General features: G+C 46.1%; 1 protein-coding gene across 3 annotated transcripts; it reads right to left on the bottom strand.

Moving 5' to 3' along the window:
- On the bottom strand, positions 1-23,157 carry haao (3-hydroxyanthranilate 3,4-dioxygenase). 3 transcript variants are annotated; one of them, XM_041251432.1, is made up of 11 exons: positions 22,946-23,156; positions 15,830-15,908; positions 15,163-15,246; positions 12,634-12,740; positions 10,965-11,054; positions 4,828-4,871; positions 4,050-4,183; positions 3,358-3,369; positions 2,000-2,068; positions 280-362; positions 1-199 (listed from the first exon to the last, which is right to left on the bottom strand). In XM_041251432.1, the coding sequence occupies exons 1-11, from the start codon at positions 23,026-23,028 to the stop codon at positions 121-123; spliced, it is 864 nt and encodes a 287-aa protein (XP_041107366.1). In that variant the 5' UTR covers positions 23,029-23,156; the 3' UTR covers positions 1-120. The 3 variants fall into 3 exon arrangements, with proteins under 3 accessions (XP_041107366.1, XP_041107365.1, XP_041107368.1); XM_041251431.1 differs by lacking the exon at positions 3,358-3,369 and having other exon boundaries at positions 4,038-4,183; positions 22,946-23,155; XM_041251434.1 differs by lacking the exons at positions 3,358-3,369; positions 10,965-11,054 and having other exon boundaries at positions 4,038-4,183; positions 22,946-23,157.
- Between the last annotated feature and the right edge of the window lie 301 nt (positions 23,158-23,458).

Below are 23,458 nucleotides of genomic sequence, written 5' to 3'. Positions count from 1 at the left end.
GAATACAGTTAAATACAGTAGCAGTGAATTTAGCACAGCCCTGGGTGATATGATTGTAATGAATGTATCAAGTTGAATGTGATGAAGCAGTCTCTGCAGTTCCAGATTGAAGGGCCATCTTCAGGAGTGCGGTCTCTTTCTCTCAGGATCCTGTGCTATATACAGTGCAATACAGCCTTCACTTCTCTTCCAAAGGTACCTGGAAAGACAAATGAGAAAGAGCTTTAGCTGAAATGTTTCTCCTTGAATCTACAAAGCTTCTAGTATTTGCAAACTCACTTGTTCTGCCCAGGGATGAGGTAACTCTCTCCCGCTGACAGTGTGACGCTTTCTTCATCCAGTGTCACCTGCGACGTGCCTTCCTGTAAGACAAACAGGATCTGTGAGACACTTCCATCCCTCCCAGCCAGGGTATCATGCACCTACATCCACAGAGCCCTGAGACAAACAGGATCTGTGAGACACTTCCATCCCTCCCAGCCAGGGTATCATGCACCTACATCCACAGAGCCCTGAGACAAACAGGATCTGTGAGACACTTCCATCCCTCCCAGCCAGGGTATCATGCACCTACATCCACAGAGCCCTGAGACAAACAGGATCTGTGAGACACTTCCATCCCTCCCAGCCAGGGTATCATGCACCTACATCCACAGAGCCCTGAGACAAACAGGATCTGTGAGACACTTCCATCCCTCCCAGCCAGGGTATCATGCACCTACATCCACAGAGCCCTGAGACAAACAGGATCTGTGAGACACTTCCATCCCTCCCAGCCAGGGTACCATGCACCTACATCCACAGAGCCCTGAGACAACAGGATCTGTGAGACACTTCCATCCCTCCCAGCCAGGGTATCATGCACCTACATCCACAGAGCCCTGAGACAAACAGGATCTGTGAGACACTTCCATCCCTCCCAGCCAGGGTATCATGCACCTACATCCACAGAGCCCTGAGACAAACAGGATCTGTGAGACACTTCCATCCCTCCCAGCCAGGGTATCATGCACCTACATCCACAGAGCCCTGAGACAAACAGGATCTGTGAGACACTTCCATCCCTCCCAGCCAGGGTACCATGCACATATCCCACCTTAAATGCCAATGCAGTTTTATCAAAATCAGACAATAGTTAAACAAGAGGTGAACTTCAACAGCACAGACAGTCAGGCATCAGTTGCCTGAAAAGTGATCTCACTGTACAACCATAGTGCTTGAAATAACTTTGTGTAAGGAATACAGAGATTAATGTACATCAGACCAGCCTATTAGAGATTAATGTATAACAGACCAGTCTATTAGAGATTAATGTACATCAGACCAGCCTATTAGAGATTAATGAATATCAGACCAGCCTATTAGAGATTAATGTATATCAGACCAGCCTATTAGAGATTAATGTATATCAGACCAGCCTATTAGAGATTAATGTATATCAGACCAGCCTATTAGAGATTAATGTATATCAGACCAGCCTATTAGAGATTAATGTATAACAGACCAGTCTATTAGAGATTAATGAATATCAGACCAGCCTAATAGAGATTAAGGTATATCAGACCAGCCTATTAGAGATTAATGTATAACAGACAGTCTATATCAGACCATCCTATTAGAGATTAATGTATATCAGACCAGCCTATTAGAGATTAAGGTATATCAGACCAGTCTATTAGAGATTAATGTATATCAGACCAGCCTATTAGAGATTAATGTATATCAGACCAGCCTATTAGAGATTAATGAATATCAGACCAGCCTATTAGAGATTAAAACTATTCTGCACTTGGATGATGAGCTGTTCTGAAGATACAGCTAACACTTTGCAGTACGCAATGCACAAGTCCAGACATCTCCACTACATCCCTGATACATGAATCTCCTATAATGAAGGGAAATTACATGGGTCTAGATACACAAGAGCATTGCTACTCAGCATCAAAAATAACAAATGTGTCTACTTGCTTTTATAACAAACACAGTAAGACAGACCTACCAGCTGCCATATCCAGATGTCTGCGTAGGGTTTGCATCCTTCACTTTCTCCATTTCCATAGAGCACAGTCTGTGGTAAAGAAAGGAACAGAAGCGGAATCTTTGTTATAAGAATTCAGAACATATGTGACATCACAGGGGTCCCTGCTTCTACAAAGATTAAAGCACTGAGTGCACAATGAGGTCCAGTCAAAACTCCAGCTTCTGCAACGGCTGCACGAGTAAGCACTACGGATGGGTCATTATTAGCAGTGTTACATCAAAAATGCACACTGAATTATAGTCATATAAAAAAGCCTGGATTTATAAAGATGATCCTGAAGGAACTGTAAAGCCATAAATATTTGCAAGACTTTTGTTATGCATTTCTCACGAATGGAAAAAAAAAAAACTAACAAAAAAACCCCACACAAACATTTTTTGGCACAAATATCAAATTCCACTAACAACACATACTTTGTATATTGCAACAGGTCGCCAACATTTCTGGGGCAAAATAGGTTTTATGGGTGTGATCTGCCAAACATTTTGGTCGCAAATGTTTCTGGCTTTACAATACAAATTTTATAAGATGTTCTGCAGAACTCTGAGAAATATCCTTCTGATACTCACTAAACACCCTTAAGAATGTTTACCACAGTCCATTTGCAGGGTACAGTCATTTTGCAGTGTTGCTCCATTCTTTATCATGGTTATACTATGCATTTATCATAATATACCATGCTTTACCATACCTCTCTGTGTTTTACAATGCTTCCCAATGCATTACCATACCTTTCTGTGCTTTACAATGCTTCCCAATGCATTACCATACCTCTCTATGCTTTACAATGCTTCCCTATGCTTACTATACCTCTCTGGGCTTCACAATGCTTCCCTATGCTTTACCATACCTCTCTGTGCTTTATAAAGCTTCCCTATGTTTTGCCATACCTCTCTGTGCTTTACAGTGCTTCTTCCCTATGCTTTACCATACCTCTCTGTGCTTTACAATGCTTGCTTATGCTTTCACTGTGCTTTATTACACTTTCCTGTGCTTTTACTATGGGACAGTTTTCGAAGGCTTTTATTAAAGCCTATATCGTTCTTGTTGATATTCGTATTTTTTGCCTTTATTTATCATTTCATTTAATTTCATTTGCCATTTCTCCTGTAAAATAACAAATTAAGGATTTTTTTAATGGGCTTTACAACAATTAACAATGCATTCGCTGTGCTTTGTGAGACGTTGCTATGCTTTTATCACAGGACACTTCTAGAAGGTTAACTCTGTGTTAGAACTCAAGTAGCTAATAAATGAAGGCGTGCATCACAAAAACAAACTGCACCCCCCAGTGAAAGCGAAGAGGGAGAGGGCACCTCTGTTTCAAACTGCGCCCCCCAGTGAAAGAAGAGAGAGAGAGAGAGAGAGAGAGAGGGCACCTCTGTTTCAAACTGCACCCCCCAGTGAAAGCATAGAGAGAGAGAGAGAGAGAGAGAGAGAGAGAGAGAGAGGAAACCTCTGTTTCAAACTGCGCCCCCCAGTGAAAGAGAGAGAGAGAGAGAGAGAGAGAGAGAGAGAGAGAGAGAGAGAGAGAGAGAGAGAGAGAAAGAGAGAGGGCACCTCTGTTTCAAACAGTGCCCCCCAGTGAAAACAGAGAGAGAGAGGGCACCTCTGTTTCAAACTGTGCCCCCCAGTGAAAGCAGAGAGGGAGAGGGCACCTCTGTTTCAAACTGCCGCCCCCAGTGAAAGCAGAGAGGGAGAGGGCACCTCTGTTTCAAACTGCAGAGAGAGAGAGAGAGAGAGAGAGAGAGGGAGAGGGCACCTCTGTTTCAAACTGCGCCCCCCTGTGAAAGCATAGAGAGAGAGAGAGAGACAGAGAGAGAGAAGAAACCTCTGTTTCAAACTGCACCCCCCAGTGAAAGCATAGAGAGAGAGAGAGAGAGGGCACCTCTGTTTCAAACTGCGCCCCCCAGTGAAAGCGGAGAGGGAGAAGGCACCTCTGTTTCAAACTGCACCCCCCAGTGAAAACAGAGAGAGAGAGAGAGAGAGAGGACACCTCTGTTTCAAACTGCGCCCCGAACATGTCCAGGCAGGGTTTCCTGCTCAGCTCCTGCCTGTGCTTGTCTATCCACTCTTTGAAGCAGAAAGGAGTCATCACGTGGGTGCTGTTGAAAGGGAAGGGTGTCTGTTTCAGAAGCTCCTCTGCAACACAGAACAGGTATGAGTTACAGCTCTGGGGAGATCGCAGTGGCTCAGCATATACATAAATACACACACACACAAACAATGAAGGGCTATCCAGTGATGTGTACAGTAATGTATGTTTCTAAGTGTTCAGTGACTACCTCGTATCAGTGGGACATGTCAACTTGATTAGGGCTAGCCAATGAATACGCATAAACATACGTGTATACAAAGTATATACATACAAAACTGCTATTAACACACTCAGTCTGTTTCTATACAGCCTGTTGTGGATTAAACATTTTGAATGCTTCGACAGTGGCATTCTGAGTGAGATCTATGCTGAGTGTAGCTGCTGCTGATTGGTTCCAGGGGGGTGTGATGTATAATGTCAGCACAGAAACTCATTCTCTATCAATGCCAGCCCTGTGTTAGTGTCTATGGTCATCACACACTATATTGACATTGTATGCAGGGTGCAGGACGACAGTGTGGCTGTACAATTGGGATCCCCCTGTAATATATCTACTGTCATATTCCCATCACCTGAGAGTGGTCCTGGCTTCTGTTAGGCATTCAAACACAGGCATTGTTTCAACACAGGGCCAAGTCTTCAAGCATGTATTATCAGTTAAAAGATGTAAAAAAATAAAGTATTGTACCTGGTTTTGGTTTGCCTGTTTTGTACTGTTCAGAGCTAAAAAACCTAAAATAGCAAAAAGAAATAAAAATACAACTGGTTGTCACCAATGATACACACTTTCAAAAACAAAGGTGACTTATGCAACAGTTTAATTTATTTCACAATGCTCATTTTCCCCTGTAAATGCTACTGCCTGACCCTTATTGCTAGTAGTAAAATATGAATTAAATAATGTGTTCACACTGGAATGCAATCTAACAATGAACGATTTAACACTGAACCTACCGCTGCTGCTGAGCAGAAATCTAACAATGAACGATTTAACACTGAACCTACCGCTGCTGCTGAGCAGAAATCTAACAATGAACGATTTAACACTGAACCTACCGCTGCTGCTGAGCAGAAATCTAACAATGAACGATTTAACACTGAACCTACCGCTGCTGCTGAGCAGAAATCTAACAATGAACGATTTAACACTGAACCTACCGCTGCTGCTGAGCAGAAATCTAACAATGAACGATTTAACACTGAACCTACCGCTGCTGCTGAGCAGAAATCTAACAATGAACGATTTAACACTGAACCTACCGCTGCTGCTGAGCAGAAATCTAACAATGAACGATTTAACACTGAACCTACCGCTGCTGCTGAGCAGAAATCTAACAATGAACGATTTAACACTGAACCTACCGCTGCTGCTGAGCAGAAATCTAACAATGAACGATTTAACACTGAACCTACCGCTGCTGCTGAGCAGAAATCTAACAATGAACGATTTAACACTGAACCTACCGCTGCTGCTGAGCAGAAATCTAACAATGAACGATTTAACACTGAACCTACCGCTGCTGCTGAGCAGAAATCTAACAATGAACGATTTAACACTGAACCTACCGCTGCTGCTGAGCAGAAATCTAACAATGAACGATTTAACACTGAACCTACCGCTGCTGCTGAGCAGAAATCTAACAATGAACGATTTAACACTGAACCTACCGCTGCTGCTGAGCAGAAATCTAACAATGAACGATTTAACACTGAACCTACCGCTGCTGCTGAGCAGAAATCTAACAATGAACGATTTAACACTGAACCTACCGCTGCTGCTGAGCAGAAATCTAACAATGAACGATTTAACACTGAACCTACCGCTGCTGCTGAGCAGAAATCTAACAATGAACGATTTAACACTGAACCTACCGCTGCTGCTGAGCAGAAATCTAACAATGAACGATTTAACACTGAACCTACCGCTGCTGCTGAGCAGAAATCTAACAATGAACGATTTAACACTGAACCTACCGCTGCTGCTGAGCAGAAATCTAACAATGAACGATTTAACACTGAACCTACCGCTGCTGCTGAGCAGAAATCTAACAATGAACGATTTAACACTGAACCTACCGCTGCTGCTGAGCAGAAATCTAACAATGAACGATTTAACACTGAACCTACCGCTGCTGCTGAGCAGAAATCTAACAATGAACGATTTAACACTGAACCTACCGCTGCTGCTGAGCAGAAATCTAACAATGAACGATTTAACACTGAACCTACCGCTGCTGCTGAGCAGAAATCTAACAATGAACGATTTAACACTGAACCTACCGCTGCTGCTGAGCAGAAATCTAACAATGAACGATTTAACACTGAACCTACCGCTGCTGCTGAGCAGAAATCTAACAATGAACGATTTAACACTGAACCTACCGCTGCTGCTGAGCAGAAATCTAACAATGAACGATTTAACACTGAACCTACCGCTGCTGCTGAGCAGAAATCTAACAATGAACAATTTAACACTGAACCTACCGCTGCTGCTGAGCAGAAATCTAACAATGAACGATTTAACACTGAACCTACCGCTGCTGCTGAGCAGAAATCTAACAATGAACGATTTAACACTGAACCTACCGCTGCTGCTGAGCAGAAATCTAACAATGAACGATTTAACACTGAACCTACCGCTGCTGCTGAGCAGAAATCTAACAATGAACGATTTAACACTGAACCTACCGCTGCTGCTGAGCAGAAATCTAACAATGAACGATTTAACACTGAACCTACCGCTGCTGCTGAGCAGAAATCTAACAATGAACGATTTAACACTGAACCTACCGCTGCTGCTGAGCAGAAATCTAACAATGAACGATTTAACACTGAACCTACCGCTGCTGCTGAGCAGAAATCTAACAATGAACGATTTAACACTGAACCTACCGCTGCTGCTGAGCAGAAATCTAACAATGAACGATTTAACACTGAACCTACCGCTGCTGCTGAGCAGAAATCTAACAATGAACGATTTAACACTGAACCTACCGCTGCTGCTGAGCAGAAATCTAACAATGAACGATTTAACACTGAACCTACCGCTGCTGCTGAGCAGAAATCTAACAATGAACGATTTAACACTGAACCTACCGCTGCTGCTGAGCAGAAATCTAACAATGAACGATTTAACACTGAACCTACCGCTGCTGCTGAGCAGAAATCTAACAATGAACGATTTAACACTGAACCTACCGCTGCTGCTGAGCAGAAATCTAACAATGAACGATTTAACACTGAACCTACCGCTGCTGCTGAGCAGAAATCTAACAATGAACGATTTAACACTGAACCTACCGCTGCTGCTGAGCAGAAATCTAACAATGAACGATTTAACACTGAACCTACCGCTGCTGCTGAGCAGAAATCTAACAATGAACGATTTAACACTGAACCTACCGCTGCTGCTGAGCAGAAATCTAACAATGAACGATTTAACACTGAACCTACCGCTGCTGCTGCTGAGCAGAAATCTAACAATGAACGATTTAACACTGAACCTACCGCTGCTGCTGAGCAGAAATCTAACAATGAACGATTTAACACTGAACCTACCGCTGCTGCTGAGCAGAAATCTAACAATGAACGATTTAACACTGAACCTACCGCTGCTGCTGAGCAGAAATCTAACAATGAACGATTTAACACTGAACCTACCGCTGCTGCTGCTGAGCAGAAATCTAACAATGAACGATTTAACACTGAACCTACCGCTGCTGCTGAGCAGAAATCTAACAATGAACGATTTAACACTGAACCTACCGCTGCTGCTGAGCAGAAATCTAACAATGAACGATTTAACACTGAACCTACCGCTGCTGCTGAGCAGAAATCTAACAATGAACGATTTAACACTGAACCTACCGCTGCTGCTGAGCAGAAATCTAACAATGAACGATTTAACACTGAACCTACCGCTGCTGCTGAGCAGAAATCTAACAATGAACGATTTAACACTGAACCTACCGCTGCTGCTGAGCAGAAATCTAACAATGAACGATTTAACACTGAACCTACCGCTGCTGCTGAGCAGAAATCTAACAATGAACGATTTAACACTGAACCTACCGCTGCTGCTGAGCAGAAATCTAACAATGAACGATTTAACACTGAACCTACCGCTGCTGCTGAGCAGAAATCTAACAATGAACGATTTAACACTGAACCTACCGCTGCTGCTGAGCAGAAATCTAACAATGAACGATTTAACACTGAACCTACCGCTGCTGCTGAGCAGAAATCTAACAATGAACAATTTAACACTGAACCTACCGCTGCTGCTGAGCAGAAATCTAACAATGAACGATTTAACACTGAACCTACCGCTGCTGCTGAGCAGAAATCTAACAATGAACAATTTAACACTGAACCTACCGCTGCTGCTGAGCAGAAATCTAACAATGAACGATTTAACACTGAACCTACCGCTGCTGCTGAGCAGAAATCTAACAATGAACGATTTAACACTGAACCTACCGCTGCTGCTGAGCAGAAATCTAACAATGAACGATTTAACACTGAACCTACCGCTGCTGCTGAGCAGAAATCTAACAATGAACGATTTAACACTGAACCTACCGCTGCTGCTGAGCAGAAATCTAACAATGAACGATTTAACACTGAACCTACCGCTGCTGCTGCTGAGCAGAAATCTAACAATGAACGATTTAACACTGAACCTACCGCTGCTGCTGAGCAGAAATCTAACAATGAACGATTTAACACTGAACCTACCGCTGCTGCTGAGCAGAAATCTAACAATGAACGATTTAACACTGAACCTACCGCTGCTGCTGAGCAGAAATCTAACAATGAACGATTTAACACTGAACCTACCGCTGCTGCTGAGCAGAAATCTAACAATGAACGATTTAACACTGAACCTACCGCTGCTGCTGAGCAGAAATCTAACAATGAACGATTTAACACTGAACCTACCGCTGCTGCTGAGCAGAAATCTAACAATGAACGATTTAACACTGAACCTACCGCTGCTGCTGAGCAGAAATCTAACAATGAACGATTTAACACTGAACCTACCGCTGCTGCTGAGCAGAAATCTAACAATGAACGATTTAACACTGAACCTACCGCTGCTGCTGAGCAGAAATCTAACAATGAACGATTTAACACTGAACCTACCGCTGCTGCTGAGCAGAAATCTAACAATGAACGATTTAACACTGAACCTACCGCTGCTGCTGAGCAGAAATCTAACAATGAACGATTTAACACTGAACCTACCGCTGCTGCTGAGCAGAAATCTAACAATGAACGATTTAACACTGAACCTACCGCTGCTGCTGAGCAGAAATCTAACAATGAACGATTTAACACTGAACCTACCGCTGCTGCTGAGCAGAAATCTAACAATGAACGATTTAACACTGAACCTACCGCTGCTGCTGAGCAGAAATCTAACAATGAACGATTTAACACTGAACCTACCGCTGCTGCTGAGCAGAAATCTAACAATGAACGATTTAACACTGAACCTACCGCTGCTGCTGAGCAGAAATCTAACAATGAACGATTTAACACTGAACCTACCGCTGCTGCTGAGCAGAAATCTAACAATGAACGATTTAACACTGAACCTACCGCTGCTGCTGAGCAGAAATCTAACAATGAACGATTTAACCATGCAGGTTAATTTTATCAAGATAAATATTCAGGTTTTGCCCAGCTGTTGTATAACATTAGACTAGGAGATATATATATATATATATAATATATATATATATATATATATATATATACACACATTTGTAAAAGATGCAAAGGCCTATCAAATACACTGCTTTTTGGAGATGACTATTTGTTATATAGTGTGCAAATGTATACAAACATCTCAAGATTTCTGATTTATATCCTTTATATACCTGCCTGCACAAAACCTGGGATATGACAATTTCCATTTCCAGTCAGTAATCAGTGATATAGAAACAGTAGGCACTTTGTGCTTTAATTAGGCATCTTGAACAACTTCTAAAAAGTCTCATGCATTTTACCATTTGTGGCTCTGAGTTCCTTTTCTCTTACTATTTTAAATGATTTGCATGTGTACCTATTAAAGTAATCAATTAAATAAGATAATCACTAATTTCAAAACTACAGAAGCAATGGGGTGTTCTAATAAATGTGCACACTGCTGAACTACAGAAGCAATGGGGTGATCTAATACATGTGCACACTGCTGAACTACAGAAGCAATGGGGTGATCTAATACATGTGCACACTGCTGAACTACAGAAGCAATGGGGTGATCTAATACATGTGCACACTGCTGAACTACAGAAGCAATGGGGTGATCTAATACATGTGCACACTGCTGAACTACAGAAGCAATGGGGTGATCTAATACATGTGCACACTGCTGAACTACAGAAGCAATGGGGTGATCTAATACATGTGCACACTGCTGAACTACAGAAGCAATGGGGTGTTCTAATACATGTGCACACTGCTGAACTACAGAAGCAATGGGGTGTTCTAATACATGTGCACACTGCTGAACTACAGAAGCAATGGGGTGCTCTAATACATGTGCACACTGCTGAACTACAGAAGCAATGGGGTGTTCTAATACATGTGCACACTGCTGAACTACAGAAGCAATGGGGTGATCTAATACATGTGCACACTGCTGAACTACAGAAGCAATGGGGTGATCTAATACATGTGCACACTGCTGAACTACAGAAGCAATGGGGTGATCTAATACATGTGCACACTGCTGAACTACAGAAGCAATGGGGTGATCTAATACATGTGCACACTGCTGTATGCAGTAGAATATCCTTGAGAAAGAGAGAGTCCTACTCGCTGATGATCGGTGCCAACTGCACTCCCAGGTTCTCACAGTAGAACCATCTCTCAAACAGAACGGCAGTGGAATTGTCAACGTAGTACCTGGAGGAGCAGAACCAAGAAACAGGCAGACAGTGAAACAGACTGCCCTGCACGCCAATACTGATTTCAGACAGCTCTTTGGCACCCTCTGCTGGGAGAATCTGGTAATCCATTAGAGTCTGTTCATCCCTGCAGTCCGAATGCACTGCGCGCTGTGCGTGCTGGTGTGAAGCAGTCCAAGTGTTCGAGAGTGTGTGTCAAATCTGCACAGCTGCTGCTAAACTTGGCCAGCAGTGTGGTATAGCAGCAGGATGGTATAGCAACAGGATAGTTAGCAGCAGTGTGGTACAGCAGCAGGATTGTTAGCAGCAGTGTGGTACAGCAGCAGGATTGTTAGCAGCAGTGTGGTACAGCAGCAGGATTGTTAGCAGCAGTGTGGTACAGCAGAGGGATTGTTAGCGGCAGTGTGGTACAGCAGCAGGATTGTTAGCAGCAGTGTGGTACAGCAGCAGGATTGTTAGCAGCAGTGTGGTACAGCAGCAGGATTGTTAGCAGCAGTGTGGTACAGCAGCAGGATTGTTAGCAGCAGTGTGGTACAGCAGCAGGATTGTTAGCAGCAGTGTGGTACAGCAGCAGGATTGTTAGCAGCAGTGTGGTACAGCAGCAGGATTGTTAGCAGCAGTGTGGTACAGCAGCAGGATTGTTAGCAGCAGTGTGGTACAGCAGCAGGATTGTTAGCAGCAGTGTGGTACAGCAGCAGGATTGTTAGCAGCAGTGTGGTACAGCAGCAGGATTGTTAGCAGCAGTGTGGTACAGCAGCAGGATTGTTAGCAGCAGTGTGGTACAGCAGCAGGATTGTTAGCAGCAGTGTGGTACAGCAGCAGGATTGTTAGCAGCAGTGTGGTACAGCAGCAGGATTGTTAGCAGCAGTGTGGTACAGCAGAGGGATTGTTAGCAGCAGTGTGGTACAGCAGAGGGATTGTTAGCAGCAGTGTGGTACAGCAGAGGGATTGTTAGCAGCAGTGTGGTACAGCAGCAGGGATTGTTAGCAGCAGTGTGGTACAGCAGCAGGATTGTTAGCAGCAGTGTGGTACAGCAGCAGGATTGTTAGCAGCAGTGTGGTACAGCAGCAGGATTGTTAGCAGCAGTGTGGTACAGCAGCAGGGATTGTTAGCAGCAGTGTGGTACAGCAGCAGGATTGTTAGCAGCAGTGTGGTACAGCAGCAGGATTGTTAGCAGCAGTGTGGTACAGCAGCAGGATTGTTAGCAGCAGTGTGGTACAGCAGCAGGATTGTTAGCAGCAGTGTGGTACAGCAGCAGGATTGTTAGCAGCAGTGTGGTACAGCAGCAGGATTGTTAGCAGCAGTGTGGTACAGCAGCAGGATTGTTAGCAGCAGTGTGGTACAGCAGCAGGATTGTTAGCAGCAGTGTGGTACAGCAGCAGGATTGTTAGCAGCAGTGTGGTACAGCAGCAGGATTGTTAGCAGCAGTGTGGTACAGCAGCAGGATTGTTAGCAGCAGTGTGGTACAGCAGCAGGATTGTTAGCAGCAGTGTGGTACAGCAGCAGGATTGTTAGCAACAGTGTGGTATAGCAGCAGGAATCACAAGCTGCAGAGCTGTGCTGTCTCTCTGTGTTACCTGAGCCCGTCAGTCTCGCTCTGGAGCCGCTGCCTCTCGATCACCAGCCCCACGGTGCCAGCCTGCCTCTGCGGGGAGTGAGGGATCCGGGCCGGCAGCAAAAACATCTGTAAAGCAAACCATGCTTCATACTGACACTTGTACTGCTTCACCATGCTCCCTGTGCAGAGTACTGTAGCCACACAGCTCACCATGCTTCCTGTACACAGTGCCGTAGCCATGCAGCTCACCACGCTCTATGCTACCTGTGTACAGTGCTGTAGCCACACAGCTCCCCATGCTCCCTGTGCAGAGTACTGTAGCCTCACAGCTCACCATGCTCCCTGTGCACAGTGCTGTAGCCACACAGCTCACCATGCTCCCTGTGCAGAGTACTGTAGCCACACAGCTCACCATGCTCCCTGTGCACAGTGCTGTAGCCACACAGCTCACCATGCTCCCTGTGCAGAGACTGTAGCCACACAGCTCACCATGCTCCCTGTGCACAGTGCTGTAGCCACACAGCTCACCATGCTCCCTGTGCACAGCGCTGTAGCTACACAGCTCACCATGCTCCATGCTCCCTGTGCAGAGTACTGTAGCCATGCAGCTCCCCATGCTTTACCATGGGGGGGCCACAGCATTTACAATCCTGAACAGTCATTTCTCCCTGATGATGTTATGCTTTTACCATGCTTCGCTATGCTTGGCAGCATATGTTTTATTCCCTCACCTTCTACACACTGAAGTTAGAATCCCAATGAAAGAAACCATCGGCCACTGGTGGAGAAAATCAAGCGTAAATCAATACTAACAAAGAATCCATGTCAGCTATAGTTTTCAGTTTATTTTGCCCTTCACGAATGAAGATGGTCTGTTCACTTTTAATTGATAAGGGTAAAAAAATAGTCAGCAATTTCCATTCACTGTTAACCCTGCAGCATTACACAATACACATTCTGCAGATGCATTATTTTTCAGAGCAGTCACACGCTCACCTCTCGAAGGAGCAGTCACACATTCACCTCATTCCTCTCGAAGGAGCAGTCACACACTCACCTCTCCCTCTCGAAGGAGCAGTCACACACTCACCTCTCGAAGGAGCAGTCACACGCTCATCTCTCCCTCTCGAAGGAGCAGTCACACTCTCACCTCTCGAAGGAGCAGTCACACGCTCACCTCTCAAAGGAGCAGTCACTTGCTCATCTCTCCGTCTCGAAGGAGCAGTCACACTCTCACCTCTCGAAGGAGCAGTCACACGCTCACCTCTCGAAGGAGCAGTCACACGCTCACCTCTCGAAGGAGCAGTCACACGCTCACCTCTCGAAGGAGCAGTCACACGCTCACCTCTCGAAGGAGGAGCAGTCACACGTCACACTCGAAGGAGCAGTCACACGCTCACCTCTCGAAGGAGCAGTCACACGCTCACCTCTCGAAGGAGCAGTCACACTCTCACCTCTCGAAGGAGCAGTCACACTCTCACCTCTCGAAGGAGCAGTCACACGCTCACCTCTCGAAGGAGCAGTCACACGCTCACCTCTCGAAGGAGCAGTCACACGCTCACCTCTCGAAGGAGCAGTCACACGCTCACCTCTCGAAGGAGCAGTCACACGCTCACCTCTCGAAGGAGCAGTCACACGCTCACCTCTCAAAGGAGCAGTCACACGCTCACCTCTCCCTCTCGAAGGAGCAGTCACACGCTCACCTCTCCCTCTCGAAGGAGCAGTCACACGCTCACCTCTCCCTCTCGAAGGAGCAGTCACACGCTCACCTCTCCTCTCGAAGGAGCAGTCACACGCTCACCTCTCCCTCTCGAAGGAGCAGTCACACGCTCACCTCTCCCTCTCGAAGGAGCAGTCACACGCTCACCTCTCCCTCTCGAAGGAGCAGTCACACGCTCACCTCTCGAAGGAGCAGTCACACGCTCACCTCTCGAAGGAGCAGTCACACTCTCACCTCTCGAAGGAGCAGTCACACGCTCACCTCTCGAAGGAGCAGTCACACGCTCACCTCTCGAAGGTCACACGCTCACCTCTCGAAGGAGCAGTCACACGCTCACCTCTCAAAGGAGCAGTCACACGCTCACCTCTCCCTCTCGAAGGAGCAGTCACATGCGCTCACCTCTCCCTCTCGAAGGAGCAGTCACACGCTCACCTCTCCCTCTCGAAGGAGCAGTCACACGCTCACCTCTCCCTCTCGAAGGAGCAGTCACACGCTCACCTCTCCCTCTCGAAGGAGCAGTCACACGCTCACCTCTCCCTCTCGAACGCTCACCTCTCCCTCTCGAAGGAGCAGTCACACGCTCACCTCTCCCTCTCGAAGGAGCAGTCACACGCTCACCTCTCCCTCTCGAAGGAGCAGTCACACGCTCACCTCTCCCTCTCGAAGGAGCAGTCACACGCTCACCTCTCCCTCTCGAAGGAGCAGTCACACGCTCACCTCTCCAGTCACACGCTCTCGAAGGAGCAGTCACACTCTCACCTCTCTCACCTCTCGAAGGAGCAGTCACATGCTCACCTCTCCCTCTCGAAGGAGCAGTCACACACTCACCTCTCCCTCTCGAATAAGCACATCCTTCTGTGTGTTGTTCTCGATCACTTTCAGGCACATGTCACCTCTCAGCTGGTAGAACAGCTGGAACAGAGAAGAAGGAGGACACAGGTTAAATGGGCCCCCTGTACAATTCATGATGAGCACTGCAAGCACGTACGGCTGGCTTCATAGATTCTGTGCACTAATCTTAGATTACTTACCTAAAATAACATGAGGTAATCTATAGTGCTAATCTAGGTCTGTGAAACCAATCAATAGTTGCGCTACTGATGCAACGTCTATGTGCTTGAGAATAGAAACAGAGTAACAAAGCAGATTATCTAAACATGAAGAGAGGGTTCTTGAATCATGAGTCAGTGTTCACCAGTACATTCCCTATTAGCCTGTGAGCCTGGCTGGGTCACAAGTGCATGAGTGAACTTTGGGTTATTAAACAGCTTATCACTCAAGACACAGTAACAAAGCAGACATCAGTTACACCGACGCCAGGCAACAGCTATGAGTAACAGGATCTTGTGCAATAGAGATCAATAGAAGAACTGTAAATAAAACTGATCTCTGATAAAAACAAGTGGGTAGCAGGGGTGGCACTGCCTGAACTAGGAGACAGTGGATAGTTTAAGGCACTTGACCAGTGGACCTCCAGGATAAGTCATGGTTTTACCTCTTCCCCTTCCTCAATATGGTAGTCCTTCCTCATGTTCGGGCCCCCGACAAACATGACATTTAACTGGGAGAAGTGCCTTCAAAAACACAAAGAGAAAAACTAACAGCACTCCTTTAATCTTCTACAAATGAATCATACTTCATATAATTCACCTCGACTTTCTAGCTGAAGCTTTTGAGAAGCACAGGTAGGAAAGGGGGGCATGGGACAGGATGGGACACATACAGTACACAACATTTCCTCTGAAGTCTTTGTATAAATGACCTGGCTATGTATTGAGAAGAGCAGTCCTGAGCGCTCCACACTGACTGATTGTCGGATAATATGCAGGAATAAGCAGCTGGTGACTGCTGTGTGCTGTCCGACAGGATCCCGGGGGAAGAAAAGCTAGGCAGCAGCTTGAGTGAAAAGATCCAGTCTTGATGTCAGCAATTGCCAGATTTGCCAGCTGCCACTAAACCATACCTTAAATACATTCAATGGCTGTGTGTAATTTTTGAGAAAGCAGGGATGGAAATAAGACTCCAATTGCATAGTATTTAGATGAATTCCTGATTTCACTAAGAGTTTAATAAGACATATCGTTGACATGTTTGTTACAGAACGTTATATATTAACACTGCTACAGATTGCCCTGCTCCCTCTGATCAGGAGAGGCTCTGAGAATGCAGGTGCACTGGGGTGCAGTCTCAGTCACTGCTACAGATTGCCCTGCTCCCTCTGATCAGGAAAGGCTCTGAGAATGCAGGTGCACTGGGGTGCAGTCTCAGTCACTGCTACAGATTGCCCTGCTCTCTCTGATCAGGAAAGGCTCTGAGAATGCAGGTGCACTGGGGTGCAGTCTCAGTCACTGCTACAGATTGCCCTGCTCTCTCTGATCAGGAGAGGCTCTGAGAATGCAGGTGCACTGGGGTGCAGTCTCAGTCACTGCTACAGATTGCCCTGCTCTCTCTGATCAGGAGAGGCTCTGAGAATGCAGGTGCACTGGGGTGCAGTCTCAGTCACTGCTACAGATTGCCCTGCTCTCTCTGATCAGGAAAGGCTCTGAGAATGCAGGTGCACTGAGGTGCAGTCTCAGTCACTGCGACAGATTGCCCTGCTCCCTCTGATCAGGAGAGGCTCTGAGAATGCAGGTGCACTGAGGTGCAGTCTCAGTCACTGCTACAGATTGCCCTGCTCTCTCTGATCAGGAGAGGCTCTGAGAATGCAGGTGCACTGGGGTGCAGTCTCAGTCACTGCTACAGATTGCCCTGCTCTCTCTGATCAGGAGAGGCTCTGAGAATGCAGGTGCACTGGGGTGCAGTCTCAGTCACTGCTACAGATTGCCCTGCTCTCTCTGATCAGGAGAGGCTCTGAGAATGCAGGTGCACTGAGGTGCAGTCTCAGTCACTGCGACAGATTGCCCTGCTCCCTCTGATCAGGAGAGGCTCTGAGAATGCAGGTGCACTGGGGTGCAGTCTCAGTCACTGCTACAGATTGCCCTGCTCTCTCTGATCAGGAGAGGCTCTGAGAATGCAGGTGCACTGGGGTGCAGTCTCAGTCACTGCTACAGATTGCCCTGCTCTCTCTGATCAGGAGAGGCACTGAGAATGCAGGTGCACTGAGGTGCAGTCTCAGTCACTGCGACAGATTGCCCTGCTCCCTCTGATCAGGAGAGGCTCTGAGAATGCAGGTGCACTGGGGTGCAGTCTCAGTCACTGCTACAGATTGCCCTGCTCCCTCTGATCAGGAGAGGCTCTGAGAATGCAGGTGCACTGGGGTGCAGTCTCAGTCACTGCTACAGATTGCCCTGCTCTCTCTGATCAGGAGAGGCTCTGAGAATGCAGGTGCACTGGGGTGCAGTCTCAGTCACTGCTACAGATTGCCCTGCTCTCTCTGATCAGGAGAGGCTCTGAGAATGCAGGTGCACTGGGGTGCAGTCTCAGTCACTGCTACAGATTGCCCTGCTCTCTCTGATCAGGAGAGGCTCTGAGAATGCAGGTGCACTGGGGTGCAGTCTCAGTCACTGCTACAGATTGCCCTGCTCTCTCTGATCAGGAGAGGCTCTGAGAATGCAGGTGCACTGAGGTGCAGTCTCAGTCACTGCTACAGATTGCCCTGCTCCCTCTGATCAGGAGAGGCTCTGAGAATGCAGGTGCACTGAGGTGCAGTCTCAGTCACTGCTACAGATTGCCCTGCTCTCTCTGATCAGGAGAGGCTCTGAGAATGCAGGTGCACTGGGGTGCAGTCTCAGTCACTGCAACAGATTGCCCTGCTCTCTCTGATCAGGAAAGGCTCTGAGAATGCAGGTGCACTGAGGTGCAGTCTCAGTCACTGCGACAGATTGCCCTGCTCTCTCTGATCAAGAGAGGCTCTGAGAATGCAGGTGCACTGGGGTGCAGTCTCAGTCACTGCTACAGATTGCCCTGCTCTCTCTGATCAGGAGAGGCTCTGAGAATGCAGGTGCACTGGGGTGCAGTCTCAGTCACTGCTACAGATTGCCCTGCTCTCTCTGATCAGGAGAGGCACTGAGAATGCAGGTGCACTGGGGTGCAGTCTCAGTCACTGCTACAGATTGCCCTGCTCTCTCTGATCAGGAGAGGCTCTGAGAATGCAGGTGCACTGGGGTGCAGTCTCAGTCACTGCTACAGATTGCCCTGCTCTCTCTGATCAGGAGAGGCTCTGAGAATGCAGGTGCACTGGGGTGCAGTCTCAGTCACTGCTACAGATTGCCCTGCTCTCTCTGATCAGGAGAGGCTCTGAGAATGCAGGTGCACTGGGGTGCAGTCTCAGTCACTGCTACAGATTGCCCTGCTCTCTCTGATCAGGAGAGGCTCTGAGAATGCAGGTGCACTGGGGTGCAGTCTCAGTCACTGCTACAGATTGCCCTGCTCTCTCTGATCAGGAGAGGCTCTGAGAATGCAGGTGCACTGGGGTGCAGTCTCAGTCACTGCTACAGATTGCCCTGCTCTCTCTGATCAGGAGAGGCTCTGAGAATGCAGGTGCACTGGGGTGCAGTCTCAGTCACTGCTACAGATTGCCCTGCTCTCTCTGATCAGGAGAGGCTCTGAGAATGCAGGTGCACTGAGGTGCAGTCTCAGTCACTGCTACAGATTACCCTGCTCTCTCTGATCAGGAGAGGCTCTGAGAATGCAGGTGCACTGGGTGCAGTCTCAGTCACTGCTACAGATTGCCCTGCTCTCTCTGATCAGGAGAGGCTCTGAGAATGCAGGTGCACTGGGGTGCAGTCTCAGTCACTGCTACAGATTGCCCTGCTCTCTCTGATCAGGAGAGGCTCTGAGAATGCAGGTGCACTGGGGTGCAGTCTCAGTCACTGCTACAGATTGCCCTGCTCCCTCTGATCAGGAGAGGCTCTGAGAATGCAGGTGCACTGGGGTGCAGTCTCAGTCACTGCTACAGATTGCCCTGCTCTCTCTGATCAGGAGAGGCTCTGAGAATGCAGGTGCACTGGGGTGTAGTCTCAGTCACTGCTACAGATTGCCCTGCTCCCTCTGATCAGGAGAGGCTCTGAGAATGCAGGTGCACTGGGGTGCAGTCTCAGTCACTGCTACAGATTGCCCTGCTCTCTCTGATCAGGAGAGGCTCTGAGAATGCAGGTGCACTGGGGTGCAGTCTCAGTCACTGCTACAGATTGCCCTGCTCTCTCTGATCAGGAGAGGCTCTGGGAATGCAGGTGCACTGGGGTGAAGTCTCAGTCACTGCTACAGATTGCCCTGCTCTCTCTGATCAGGAGAGGCTCTGAGAATGCAGGTGCACTGGATTGCATGCCTTTTAAACCCAAAATAGCTCTGGTTGCTCTTCTTTGCACTCTTTCTACAGCAGCAATATCCTTTTTGTAGCAAGGTGGCCAGAACTGAACACAGTATTCTAGATGAGGTCTTAGTAATGCATTGTAAAGTTTTAACATTACTTCCCTTGATTTAAATTCAACACTTTTCACAATATATCCGAGCATCTTGTTGGCCTTTTTATAGTTTCCCCACATTGTCTAGATGAGGACATTTCTGAATCAACATAAACTCCTAGGTCTTTTTCATATATTCCTTCTTCAATTTCAGCATCTGCCATATGATATTTATAATGCACATTTTTATTTCCTGCGTGCAGTACCTTACACGTTTCTCTATTAAATGTCATTTCTCATGTGTCTGCCCAGTTCTGGATCTTGTCTTGATCATTTTGAATGACCTTTGCTGCTGCAACAGTGTTTGTCACTCCTTCTATTTTTGTGTCGTCTGCAAATTTAACAAGTTTGCTTACTATACCAGAATCTAAATCATTAATGTAGATTAGGAATAGCAGAGGACCTAATACTGATCCCTGTGGTACTCCACTGGTTACCGCGGTCACATTCTGAGGTTTCTCCTCTAATCAGTACTTTCTGTTTTCTACATGTTAACCACTCCCTAATCCATGTACATGCATTTCCGTGATTCCTTACATGTCCTTGAATCTATCCCAGAATGCCTAGTTATCAGAGCTGTACCCACACTGTACTGCTGACCTGGAGAATGCTCGCGCTTGCATTGTTCAGTCACACCGTGTAACAAATTTTTTTTTTTTTTTTTTTGGTTCCTGGGTAGTAAGTGTTATTTCCTAATTGCTTATGCCTCAAAAGTATAGAAAATGGCTATTATTCCCCACAAACTTTGCTTTTGTGACCAGGACAGTGATATTTTGAAATGTACCTATTTTCCAGAACATTCCAGATAGATTCAGTGCTGAGTAAACTTGGAGTAACTTCTAGAACTTTCTAGAACTTTCCAGTAATATAAATAGTAGTATAAATACAGGGGCCTTAAACCCACCTGTTCGGTTTAGTTCCAGCTGCCTAAGTGGATACATATCTGCATTTTTCTGAGATGGCATCAAGAGGCTGCAATGGTGGCATTCCTGATGGGTCTCCAAGGCGGTTTTACCAAGTTTCCCTGCTATCTTTGCCTTTGGGACAGCAGGGACACCAAGGCGCACTACCACAGGTGGGACTGGCCACAGCGGACCGAGTTCTCTGTGGGGAGGAACAACGTCAAGTGGGAGCCACTGCTGGACCCCCGGAAGGTGCTGATGCCACCACTGCACATCAAATTGGGCCTTATGAAACAATTTGTCAGAGCTCTAGATAAGGAGTCGGCAGCCTTCAAGTACCTTCAAGACTTCTTCCCTAAGCTGTCTGAGGCAAAGGTCAAAGCCGGTGTCTTCGTCGGACCACAGATAAAGAAGATCCTGGAGTGCAATGAATTCCCCAAGAAGATCACTAGTAAGGAGAAAGCTGCTTGGAACAGCTTTGTCGCAGTGGTTCGGGGCTTCCTGGGCAATCACAAGGCCGAAAGCTGGTTGAGACTCTGGTGAAGAACTACGGCACAATGGGCTGTAGGATGTCCCTCAAAGTCTATATCCTTGATGCTCATCTTGATAAATTCAAGGAGAACATGGGAGCGTACTCGGAGGAGCAAGGCGAGCGCTTCCACCAGGATATACTAGACTTTGAACGCCGCTACCAAGGACAGTATAACGAGAACATGATAGAAGACTACATTTGGGGGCTGATTCGTGAAAGTGATTTACAGTATAATCGTAAATCACGAAAAACTACTCACTTCTAAATCTTTTGTAGTCATCTTTGTATTACTTTAGTATAAATACATGTTAATTTGGATTCATATGTTATTTTTTTCTGACTTTATGTGAACGAAAAGACCGTTGTCTCATTGGAAATAGGTAAATTTCAAAATATCACTGTCCTGGTCACAAAAGCAAAGTTTGTGGGGAATAATAGCCATTTTCTATACTTTTTAGGCATAAGCAATTAGGAAATAACACTTACTACCCAGGAACAAAAATTGTGTTACACAGTGTCACCACTGTGATTCTTTAATTAATTATCTCCCTTACATAAATCCATCTACAGCACGCAAATCTTTGGGTCACGTGTTTAATGATACTGGTTAATCTTCGGGTCACGTGTTTAATGACACTGGTTAATCTTCGGGTCACGTGTTTAATGATACTGGTTATCATTGCTGCTCTAGAAAGAGTGCAAAGAAGAGCGACCAGAATTATTCCGGGCTTAAAAGGCATGCCATATGAAGACAGGCTAAAAGAATTGAATCTGTTCAGTCTTGAACAAAGAAGACTACGTGGCGACCTAATTCAAGCATTCAAAATTCTAAAAGGTATTGACAGTGTCAACCCAAGGGACTTTTTCAGCCTGAAAAAAGAAACAAGGACCAGGGGTCACAAATGGAGTTTAGAAAAAGGGGCATTCAGAACAGAAAATAGGAGACACTTTTTTACACAGAGAATTGTGAGGGTCTGGAATCAACTCCCCAGTAATGTTGTTGAAGCTGACACCCTGGGATCCTTCAAGAAGCTGCTTGATGAAATTCTGGGATCAATAAGCTACTAACAACCAAACGAGCAAGATGGGCCGAATGGCCTCCTGTCGTTTGTAAACTTTCTTATGTTCTTATGTTCTTAATCATCGGGTCACGTGTTTAATGATAGTGGTTAATCTTCGGGTCACGTGTTTAATGATACTGGTTAATCTTCGGGTCACGTGTTTAATGATACTGGTTAATCATCGGGTCACGTGTTTAATGATACTGGTTAATCTTCGGGTCACGTGTTTAATGATACTGGTTAATCTTCGGGTCACGTGTTTAATGATACTGGTTAATCTTCGGGTCACGTGTTTAATGATACTGGTTAATCTTCGGGTCACGTGTTTAATGATACTGGTTAATCTTCGGGTCACGTGTTTAATGATACTGGTTAATCTTCGGGTCACGTGTTTAATGATACTGGTTAATCTTCGGGTCACGTGTTTAATGATAGTGGTTAATCTTCGGGTCAGGGTTAGTGAATAGCATAACACTGCTGAAATCTACACACTACAAGCACAGTATTTCAGGTTAGTTACAGACGTTTCGGCTTTGAAATGTTTTGCATAATTGCCCGTTGAGGTTCAGTGCTTTAGCGCTGACGTGTTGAAACTCACGCGGACCGCAACTAATAATACAACAAAAAGAAGAAGTTTATACCCTGAGCTTTAAGGAAGTACTTTTTAAAAATAATGTCTTTTTAGTTTACTAAATACTGTACAGCAGCACTTACATTAATTTGTTACAGACGGGTGGCAGAAACGAAGCCTCGTTCTCCTCGATCCATTTGTCAACGTTGACCATCAGCGGACCCATGGCTTGTTTGACTCGTCTCTCGCTGAGCCGTGCACTCTGTCGCTGGCTGCGCTGAGTTTCTGCTTGTCCCTTTCGCTGGCTGGGGCTGTGTGTCTGTCAGAGCCGGCGAGCTATTTAAAAAGTCAATGCAGAACCTGTTTTCAGCAGTGCCTTGCTTGCTGGCAATGGAAGGGGGCGTGTTTGTCAAGTTCAGGGTGAAAGCGTTCACATTACGTTGCTTCTCAGAAAACAATCTTTTAAAATGAAGCCAGGGATTGTATATTAACCAGCAATACCGCCATACATGCAGGTCACTTGTGCCAAACAGCTACCCTTGTTCTTACAACTGTGCCGATTTGTGGTCAATTATTCATATCGGCTAAAATATATAGAAATACTTTTGTTTTCATGCTATTTAGAGTTTTATGGTTTTTTTTTTTTTTTTTTTGTA

The sequence above is a fragment of the Polyodon spathula genome, chromosome 5 (assembly GCF_017654505.1).
Source record: "Polyodon spathula isolate WHYD16114869_AA chromosome 5, ASM1765450v1, whole genome shotgun sequence".
Lineage (NCBI taxonomy): Eukaryota > Metazoa > Chordata > Actinopteri > Acipenseriformes > Polyodontidae > Polyodon > Polyodon spathula.
Note: the sequence above shows the minus strand (reverse complement) of the source record. Positions and strands in the feature narration are given on the sequence as shown.

Excerpts from the sequence above, each read along its gene's own strand:
- haao (XM_041251432.1), bottom strand. The coding sequence starts at position 23,028 with ATGGGTCCGCTGATGGTCAACGTTGACAAATGGATCGAGGAGAACGAG. Across the intron at positions 12,741-15,162 it reads TGCTTATTCGAGAGGGAGAG|ATGTTTTTGCTGCCGGCCCG; the intron begins GTGAGTGTGTGA and ends TTTGCTTTACAG. Across the intron at positions 4,184-4,827 it reads AACAGGCAAACCAAAACCAG|AGGAGCTTCTGAAACAGACA; the intron begins GTACAATACTTT and ends TCTGTGTTGCAG.